The sequence below is a fragment of the Cryptomeria japonica genome, chromosome 6 (genome assembly GCF_030272615.1).
Source record: "Cryptomeria japonica chromosome 6, Sugi_1.0, whole genome shotgun sequence".
Taxonomy (NCBI): Eukaryota; Viridiplantae; Streptophyta; class Pinopsida; order Cupressales; family Cupressaceae; genus Cryptomeria; species Cryptomeria japonica.
Window position 1 is genome coordinate 488406348 of NC_081410.1, and position 10800 is coordinate 488417147.

At 35.6% G+C, this 10800-nt stretch overlaps 1 protein-coding gene across 1 annotated transcript; it reads left to right on the forward strand.

Annotated features, from left to right (window-relative positions):
• Window positions 1–1918: 1918 nt before the first annotated feature.
• Window positions 1919–4901, forward strand: LOC131052766 (protein NRT1/ PTR FAMILY 4.5-like). Its single transcript, XM_057987366.1, has 7 exons — window positions 1919–1926; window positions 2059–2188; window positions 2497–2608; window positions 2747–2964; window positions 3124–3564; window positions 3755–3882; window positions 4019–4901. Exons 1-7 carry the CDS (start codon window positions 1919–1921, stop codon window positions 4899–4901), a joined length of 1920 nt encoding a protein of 639 aa, XP_057843349.1.
• The last annotated feature ends 5899 nt before the right edge of the window (window positions 4902–10800 follow it).

Below are 10800 nucleotides of genomic sequence, written 5' to 3' on the forward strand. Positions count from 1 at the left end.
TTAAAATTTTGTTATTAATCGAAATGGAAAGGATGGCGACGGCAAATATGAAGGCGACGTTGAAAACCATTTGTAACGGCCATGGCGATTAACATGATGGCGTTTTCAAATGGAAAACCAAAAAATTTACAAAAAAATAATAAGATTAAAGGTCTCTTAATGCAACTTGCCTTTGCATCCTTCCATGCCTCTTCTTTTTCCTTAAACTTTTTTATTGTTTTGATTAAATACTTTTTAGTTAATTATACTTAATTGTGAATTGAATATATGGTGAGGATCATGTGTATAGAAGTCATAACTTAAATATATTTTAATTGATAGTTTAAAATTAATTTTCAATGGGTTATATTTAATTGTAATCTTATTTTTTAATGCTTAAAGAATTTGACAATCTTCCAAATTTTAATATATATGTGTGTGAAATAGTTAATATCTCATACACATTGTTCAATTATATTCATCTCATAGGCATAAACCTATTTTAGACTTTTTTCTTTATTTTGAAATCAATAGTGGAGACAAGAATACAAATATTTTGGATTATAGTGGTAAGAGGTAGAATTTTAAATTTGAAAAACATATTAAAGGTTAATTAATTAATTTAGTCAATTAAGTATATATTATTTTATCAATTTTTTGGACAGATTTTAGATTAAGATTATTTAATTATGTGAAATTAAATAATAGAGATATAAAAGACAATTAATTATAACTGATTGCTTAAGTTAGTCTAATTTATAAATTTTAATTAGTTAATCTATGATAGAGAATAATTAGTTTTGTGGTAATTATCTAAATTAGTTATTAAATTTATTTAATAAATTTGTAAGAAATTAATGTTGAGTAGTGGAGGTAGATTTAAGGTGTCTACGTCTTTATCTTATTTAATAAAATTTCATGAATAAACTATAAGATTAATAGAAATTATTGTTACTACTCATATATAAATTATAACATTAATTGTAGGGTTGAATTATGATTGATTTTATAATTTCATTTGAAGAAATTGTGAACTAAAGTGGCTTTAATTGATTTTTATATATTTGAAAAAAAGGTAGAAGGTGAAATAAATTTAATCTGATAGTTAATTTTGGGAATACTAATGATATCATATCATTAATTCATTAAAGATTTAGCACTACAATGTATTAATGTGTGTGTGTGTGCGTGCACATGTGCACCACCATGACTCCACAAATTTGAATTTCAAACCTACAATCACCGGCTGCCATTGTTTGACTTTATTGAAAGCCATACAAATTACTTTCAAACTTATTTCTAATAACTTGTAACATATAACTTGAAAAAATTTAGTTCTTTTCTAATTATCTTTACTAGTTTTCTAATTAGGTATAAAAAATTGTAGTATATTTATAAGAGGCTATTGTATATTTATGGCCACTCATAACAACCTTTTAAACATTTTTAGTTGCCTACTATTGTCATACAAAACTAAAACTCTTCAAGAATTGAACAGAAAAGCTATGTCTCTAGATTAGAAGACAAATTTTCAGACCAAAAAGGATTACAAAATCTTTCATATCTCTAAAAAAAGTGAGCATTTGTTTATTGGTGAAATTTAATGGTTCACACATAACTCACCAAGGATCAAGTCTTGTTGAATTCATAGGCACATAATGTTCTAAAGAGATACAGCTAAGATCATGTCTTAAATATGACTTTAATAGAATAGATACTTTGAATCCTTTAACACCTATCTAAAAGAGATCAATTTTTTTATTCACTTGCTCAATCCCAATAAATTCTCATACTGATTAAAAATATCTATCCTTTCATTGAAAAAAAAATCATTCTATTCAGACTCTATTACCCATTGTCAAGAATAAACAATATAATTTTACAATTATTTTCTACACTTGTTCTTCAGAAACCTTTTTACTAAGCTTCAATTATTATTATGCCGATGTAACCTGAAACAAAAGCATTAGGCTAATCCCTCTGCACATTCCATCCGCTACGCTCGCGAAAGACGTTAAACAAACAAACAAACAAACACATTTATTAAATTAAATTAATTTAACATATATTTATGTGCAGATTCCTTTCTGCCGCATTGGAAAGAAAGCTGCAAGTGAAACAAGACAAGGAGAATAATATGCTACAGTCGAATTCGTATTGCTTCTGGAATTCATCGGCCATTCGTTGTGGTCAAAGATTCAAGATCCATGTCCTCTACTCAACGTCAACGTTGCAGTCAAGTCATGCCGAACCGAAACAATCATACGATCAGACTTTGAAGAAAATGAATCGTTGCAAATACTCTTCTTTTTTCTATAAAGCCTCCAACCAACACTGAATTTGCAGACTACAAAGCCTTTTTTCTGTGGAGGAGTAAGGCGGTCCACAGATTTGTAGTCTATTTTGCAAACCAATATGGTAAATTTCATCCAAATTGTAGGATATACGCAGTTTAAATTCACAGACCATTAATTATAGTAGATATTTTATACTAACGTTAAGCCTATGAATTTGCAGAGCCAGTCGAAAGAATCCGATCAGAATGAGTTAGAGGGTTTTCTGGACTGGAAAGGAAGACCTGCTCGCAAGGATCGCCATGGTGGAATTCGGGCCACATTCTATATTTATGGTCTGTTAATTTCTCCTTCTCTACAATTCTGTGAAAGATCATGTTTGGATTTGTGGTTTTATGCAAGGCTGTGAAGGTATACACACACGTTGGTGTTATTACAGTAAAGTTTACTGAACTGTTTTTCATGATTTACAGTGATGCAGTTATTTGAGATCCTGGGATTCCTAGCCATTAATATCAACCTGGTGACGTATTTCAATGGGATTATGCATATGGAACTCTCTGACGCAGCGACCATGCTCACAAATTTCGTGGGTACTTCTCTACTGTTGTCGTTGATTGGGGGATTTGTTTCAGACGCGTACCTTGACAGATTCAAGACTAACTTCTTTTCTGCTTTTATAGAACTCATTGTAAGTGTACTTGTACTTACAGATTTCTCACAATTACCTTAATTATAATTTTGATTAGTTTTTAATATTTTTCACAGTAAAAGCTTTTTCAAACCAGAGGCTCTCTTGATTTATTGGACTAGACCATTAATAATTGATATTGGTTTCATTTATATGTAGGGATACGCTATATTGTTAATACAAGCGCACTATGAGAGTTTAAAGCCTCCTCCCTGCAATCCATTCGATAAGTCCTCTGTGTGCGAGAAAGTGAGTGGAGGGAAATCTGTGATGCTATTTGTGGGGCTATATTTGGTGGCTATTGGAAGTGGAGGTGTGAAGGGTTCTTTACCAGCTTTCGGAGCAGATCAATTCGATGAGAAAGATCCAAAAGAGAAGAGAAAAATATCCACATACTTCAACATGCTTTTCTTCAGCATCAGTGTGGGATCATCTATTGGTGTCACAGTAGTTGTATGGGTGATGAACAACAAGGGATGGGATGCAGGTTTTGGCTTCTGCTTAGCAGCCGTTTTCATTGCAGCACTGGGCTTTGTGGCAGGAAAATCAACATATCGTATCAGAATTCCAGGAGGGAGCCCTCTAACTCGCATTTTTCAGGTATGGGTGGACCTTCAGATATAGATTTTTATATGGTTCAATGTTTGCACAGGTTAATCTTAGAAGGAATCGATAAAATAAGTGGATTTGATGGACTGCTAAGGAAGAGGAAAGTTTTATCTTGGCTGAACTTTGCATTTGTTGTTTATCATACAGATAACAAATGAAACTTGTTTGAGTTTTATTGCAGGTGTTTGTAGTTGCATTCCGCAACAGAAATCTGAGCACACCAGAGAATCCCAACGATCTATATGAAATACATGATAAGGAAGCAAACATCATCCATACCGAGAAACTTGCACATACAAACCAGTTCCAGTATGTAATTTATAACACTTCGTAGGGCTATTATTATTAATTAATCATTGGTTCCCCATATAAATTACTTTATGTAAATAGTGAAGCAAAGAATAAAACTACTAATTGCAACTATTTGTCTGAAATTTTTTAACAGATTCTTGGACAGAGCAGCTATATTAAGGGGGGATTCCTCTCAATTTGAGAATAGTATGGAGCCTAAAGGGTGGAGATTATGCACTGTGACCCAAGTAGAAGAAGCCAAAATTCTTGTTCGAATGGCACCCATCTTTGCAAGCACAATACTGCTGAGTACAGGCTTAGCACAACTCCAGACATTCTCTGTGTCTCAGGGTTTGACCATGGATCGAAGCATGGGAAAGCATTTCAAAATCCCAGCACCTTCTTTAGCAATAATTCCTTTCCTATTTCTAGTTATTCTGACTCCAATCTATGACAGAATTTTTGTTCCAGTTGCTAGAAGATTCACTGGACATGAATCAGGGATTACTCACTTGCAAAGAATTGGAATTGGATTAGTATTGGCTGTAATAGCAATGAGTATTGCTGCTGTGGTGGAGGTGAAGAGAAAAAATGTGGCGAAAGAGAATGGAATGGTGGATTCAATACCAATTCTGATGCCGCCTATTCCAATGAGTGTGTTCATGTTGGGATTCCAATTTTTTCTCTTTGGAGTTGCAGACTTATTCACCTTGGTAGGGACAATGGAGTTCTTCTACAGTGAAGCCCCTGAAAGAATGAGATCCATGGCCACTGCATTTTCTTATGCATCTTTATCTGTGGGTTTCTTCTTCAGCACAGTTCTAGTTAATGTTGTGAATGCTGCAACTCGAAACATCACAGAAAGCCATGGTTGGCTTCGGGGTAACAATCTGAACCGCAACCATCTTGACTTGTTTTACTGGTTACTCGCTGTTCTCCTCTTGCTCAACTTTTTTAACTATCTTTTCTGGTCAAGTTGGTACAAACACAAGCCAGTGGGTGGGAACCGAGAAGAAAATGTACCTGTGAGTGCTTGACATGAATATATTTCATGACTTAACCACATCCTTCCTTGTTACATTGTATTAGTAAATGAGCTTTCCTTTGTTTCAGTTCTAATTTTGTATGCGTTTGCTCTATAAGGGATCCTAAGAAAATGTACTAGTGGTATCTGAGTGCTTTCTCTTTCTCGCAATGAGCTCATTTGGAGCAGTTTTCTACACATTTTAGAAGCGAGGACTTCCTCGTATAAGTGGATTGCTCAAACACAAGTGTAATAGAAGGATTGTTCGTGTGATTCAAACTTTTGGTGAATAAAAGGTCGAGGATAATGATTCATGGTAAATGTATGCTACTATAGTGTTAGTGTTTCGATAGTTTCAATGAGCTTAACTAGTATGTTATGTTATAGTTTGATTTTATGTTTTGGAATATAATAGTAATATGGGCCTATCATTTGTTTTTATTTTTATTTTTTATTTTGTTTACATTTTTTGTTATATTTTTCTTAAATGTATTTGTTTATTATATATTTTTATTATCATCAAGTCTAAGTCTTACGATTAGATTATCATCATTGTTATAATCAATCTAATTCAATATCTAAGACAAATAGGTCATGTCTAATTAAATAAATATTTTATTTATTTAATTATCTAAGCCTAATTCTTCTATTAATTAAATAAATCTTTATTTATTTAATTAATTCATTTATCCTCTTCTAGCCTTATTTCTCATTTAAATAAATACATTTATTTATTTAGATTATCCCTTTCCTAAATTAAATAAATATTTTATTTATTTAATTGTCCTACTTCTTCTATTAATTAAATAAATCTTTATTTATTTAATTAATTCATTAGCTTTTTCTACCCATGACACATGTCATTCATCTCTTAATTCATACACTACCTACCCCTTTCATTATTTTATTATTTCCTTTACCTACCCTCTAATCCTAGCCGACCTCTCTTTTTACACCTCTCAATCTTATCCCTCCATTTCTTATTGTGTCTTCTATTTAAGGAGATGCCTTCTTCATTATCAAAGCCTAATGCCCTAATCACTCATGCTAATGACACATGCTAACTACTTGATCAATTGACTACACTACGATCCTACTTGCAACCACATTCCATTCTTTGTTGAGCTCTTGTGCATATAAAAATCTGAGAGCAAATATATCAAGCAAGATCAATGGAGATAGGAAGAATGGAGATCAAAACCCTATTGGACATGTGATGGTATAATCTTTGTGATTTTGAGTTATTTTTCATTGTCTTAGGTAATCTTCATATGTTATGGTGGATCTTTGTTCATTGTTAGGCTAGGGTTTAGTGGTTGAATTCATTTTAGCCTTTCAATATTGTTATTATTGTTATCCATTTTCACCATATACATTTTGGCACGCCCGGTGGGACTCTTGTCCCTTTGCATTTAACAATTTTGTTGCAGATTTTGCATTTTTGAAGTTGCAGATCGGACAATTTCGACGATATTTTAGGTTTTTTCCGTGTCTGAGAGTGTTCGGATCACGTTTTTGTGTTTCAGAAGCGTCTGTGATAGAGGGAATCGCGTCTGTGTTTCTGTCAATTTTTATTTTTGCAGGTTTCCGTAAGGTGCGTCTGTGACTCCTAACCGCGTCTACGCTGCATCGGACCGCGTTTGCGTCATTTAAAAGCGTCTGTGATCTCTGAGCGCGTCTGTGCATAACAGAACTGCGTCTGTGTTTTCTGTTTTGCGAATTTGTCAATTTTCTTTGATTCGAGTTTTCGGATTTTGTACTTAGGGTTTCAGATCTGGTTTATTTTCGGCTAACCCTTGCAGATCTAGCTAACCTGGTTTGTGCAGCTTGCTTGGGAGGCAAAAACATTTTTGTTGAAGGCCCCTTTTCACAAAGTCTTTTGGGTTTTCTAAAATTTACCTAACTTGTGTGCTTGCAGGAAGGGGTTATCATTTGAAACAACCCAAACTACTAACAATTTTGTTGCAGGGCCTTGGCTAGGGTTTTATAATTTTGTTGTGTGCCTTGTTTTTCATAGCTTAGCAAACACTTCAATTGGTGCACTAAAATTGAATCATTGTCTTTTGTGTCTTGAGCAATAGGCTCTTTTTGTTTAATCTTTAGAGGGCCTGTCTTCCCGTGTGGTCATTAGGACTACTAGTGAGAAGAGAACGACCCAAGTGGTAGCGAGGAAAACCCACCTCATCCAAACCACTATAATCAAATGTATTCATGGTGAAAACTATGAATAACGTGTGCTGATTAGTTCATACCGACATTATGTCTCCCCATAAACCCGTTTGATCAAATTTATTTGATCATTTGTAGGGCGTAACCCCTACCGGCTGGGAGCCTTCTATATTTACAGAGCTGAAAGTGTCGCATGTATGGCCACATGAGCGGATGCCCTTACTAGCACCTCTTTGTTTTAGATGCCCAAATCCTTCTAGTTGTTGAGGCAGGAGGTCAGACCTCTGGTAGCGGCCCACACACATACGGTTCTTCGTAGAGATACAAAGTTCGCCATGGGGAGTTTTCATGGGGATTGATGCTTGGCTGACCTGAGAAGTGAGTGCCGAGGGTGGAGCCAGTGAGGTCAAGCATCTAAGTATCCGCTCTGAATAGCGTAGCCTCGGGGGTAAAACCCTATGTGGGATCAACAACTATTGTCTTGGCCAACCCTAATATTTGTGCTTGTCTTATGCTAAACACTCAAACATTCAAGACAAAATAGCAAAACATTGTGTCTTTTGTGTCTTCAAGTGTATGCAAATTTTTTTTACATCAAACAACACACTTTTGGAGTCTAAACAGTTTGTAAACATTGAGTCATCAACATTGTGTCCTCTTGTCATGAAAAACAGTCAAAAAATCAGATTTGGTCACAACAAAACAACTTCACAGATAGAAAAAATTGCACTAAGGTTACAGAAATGCGTCTGTGTCTGTTCAAACCGCGTCTGCGTTAGATAAGTTCGTCTGTGAAGTACAGAATAGCGTTTGTGTTTTTATCAGCGTCTGTGTCAAATAGAGAGGCGTCTATGTCTGGGAATCGCGTCTGTGAAGTATACAGAGGCGTCTGTGTCAGGATTTGAAAACTTTAATAGTCAAGCGAACAAAGAAAATCAGTTTCGGCATACTTGAGCTTCTTAGGTTGTCTCTTCAGGTTTCATCTAGCATTCAGCCTGTTCTAAGGTTTCACACAGTCCATCATTGCTTCACATCTCATTTTATATTCACAATTGTCTAAACTTGAGTCAAAAGGGCACTTGCTTGTCCTCATCATACTTTGTCAACACACTACATATAACAACACTTTGCTAAGTGGTCCCTCATCAAGGTTTCTTACCTTTGGGTCTCATTTGGTCTTACTTAGAGTCAAGGTCAGCTTACCTCATCAAGAGAAACTATCCTCTCTTTGGAAGTCACACCTACTCTACTACTTACATACTTGGTCTTACACTTTGGATATTGCAAGTACACCTCAAGATTCACTTACACTCCATACAACTCTTGGTCTTCCATACTTTTTCATTTTTCATCTAGTCTCTCACATCTTGGTCTAACACCTAGTTCATGGTTGAAACCCGCCTTCAAAAATCTAGGAGAATAGCTAAAGAAGCTCAAGAATCCGTAAATATGAGTTCTTATGAGTATGACAATGATCTATTCTACAATCCTGAGCACACTACATTACCAGACATGAATGTTTATAGACACAATCCAAATGTGGAAAGCACAAACACTATAAACAACAATGCTACACACAATGACACAGTGGACAACTCTTCAATACTATCAGCAGACATACAAGAATCCATAATGGATCCTCAATTCAATAGATTGGTTGAAGAGATAATGAGGAGAGATCTTCAATACTTTTTAAACATGATGGCACAAAGTGGAGCTAAAATACCGCATGATTTTGACTTATCTCAACTTATGGAAAGTCGACCCTCACAACAAATTCAACCCAACATGGATCAAAGGAGACCAAATAGTGGAGGAAATAGAGGACCGAATAATATGATGCCTGAGTCACCATCAGTTTTGCTTCAAAAACCAGCAATCCCACATACACAAGCTCAAACATATGATACTTACACTCAAGGACCATCATGGAGGCCTTATGCTCAGTCACATGCTCAAGGTATGAATCAATCAAAACAAGTGGATACTCAAGGACATCCTCAAAATTTTGACACAAGGAGACCTCATGTCAAAATTGGGGGCAACACAATGGAAAATGAAAGGCCTATTGAATATGGTTTATATACACAAAATAGATATGGGGTCCCTCAACATGAAGTTATGCCAAATGCTCCATATATGTCGCAACAATATAGACCTCCATATGGACATGTCTACGATCAGTATCATCCATACATGCAACAAGCTCCTCCTCAAATGGGTGTTTCAAACATGGGGTATGCTACAAGAAATCCATCTCCTCCCAAGAATAATTTGGAGCAACAAATTAGAGATCTACAAAAGAAAATCGAGGACATGAGTACACCAAAACCTACATACACTATGAGAGATATATGTCCTTATCCCTTCGATAAGAGCATTCCAATGCCTCCATTTCCTGCACACTTTGTGACGCCAAAATTTGACAAATATAGAGGGAGAGGAGACCCCAAGGCACATATAAGACAATTCTTCACAACTTGCATTGAGGTAGCGGCAGAAGAAACATACTTAATGAGGTTGTTCCCACAGAGATTAGGCGATCAAGCTATGGAATGGTTTTCTCAATTACCTCCTGGTATTAAGTCATGGGGCGACTTGGCAGAGGCATTCATACAGCATTTCTCTTACAACATTGAAACAGATGTCTTAGTTACTACCTTGTGCAATACGAAACAAAAGGAAGGAGAATCTTTCGCAACATTTTTACAGAGATGGAGAAATTTAGCTAGCAGATGCTCTTGCGAAATCCCACAGAAACAAATGGTAGAAATGTTCACACAAAATGTTAACAAGGCTATTGGATATGATCTCAGGAAAGCTTGTTTATCTACATTCAAGGATGTCATTGAAAAGGGCCTAGCAACAGAAAAGGTCTTAATTGAACAAGGAGTCATCAAGATATTCAAAGAAAACAAAGAGGACTTCAAAGGAAAGGACAAACCAAAATTTTGGAATAAGAACAAGAACACAGTTAATGATGGTGTTGTTGATGCCAACACTGTGAGACCCAAGTTCGTCTTTTCTGGATCAAGTTCTACCAACAATCAGGTGAACACTCAAACAACTTCTAGACCACGAACGAAGTACACTCCATTGGGGGAACCACTTGAATCAGTATTCAAAAATCTTGTGGCAAACAAAGTGATCACAGTTCCAGATTTTCCTCCTTATGAACCAAAGGTAAAACCAAATTGGTGGAATGATGATGAGTATTGTGAGTTTCATAAGAGCAAGGGTCACAAGACAGGTAATTGCCATCGATTGAAAAACATTGTGCAAGATCTCATTGACAGAGGAGATATAGAGATTGAGGGACATTCATCTAATCAAGAGCATGAGATGTTTAAGGAACCATTCCCAAAACATGACAAAGGAAAAGGCAAAGTCACAGATGATCAAGCCAATTATACTAGAGCACCTTACAATTATGATTCTACTATCAATCACATCTCAATGGACAATCATATCTCTACCATTACTATCAAGAACAAAAATCCTGAGAATCCTTCTCAGAGACCCAAGATTGTCCTAAAAGGTGTGGGATCTTCGTCCGAATCTACCTCTGAATGTCATGTTACAACCTGTCGAGGTAAGATTACATTGCCAGGTACCTCCACTAAGAATACCAATCTTTCATCAACCAAGCCTGAGTACGACCTTGTAGAACAACTAGGGAAGACACCTGCACTTATCTCTATTCTTGAGCTCTTACGTATATCTCCTGCACATAAAGCTATCCT

Coding starts and splice junctions, on each gene's coding strand:
- LOC131052766 (XM_057987366.1), top strand. Junction 2,609..2,746: donor GGCCACATTCTATATTTATG/GTCTGTTAATTT, acceptor CATGATTTACAG/TGATGCAGTTATTTGAGATC. Junction 2,965..3,123: donor CTGCTTTTATAGAACTCATT/GTAAGTGTACTT, acceptor ATTTATATGTAG/GGATACGCTATATTGTTAAT.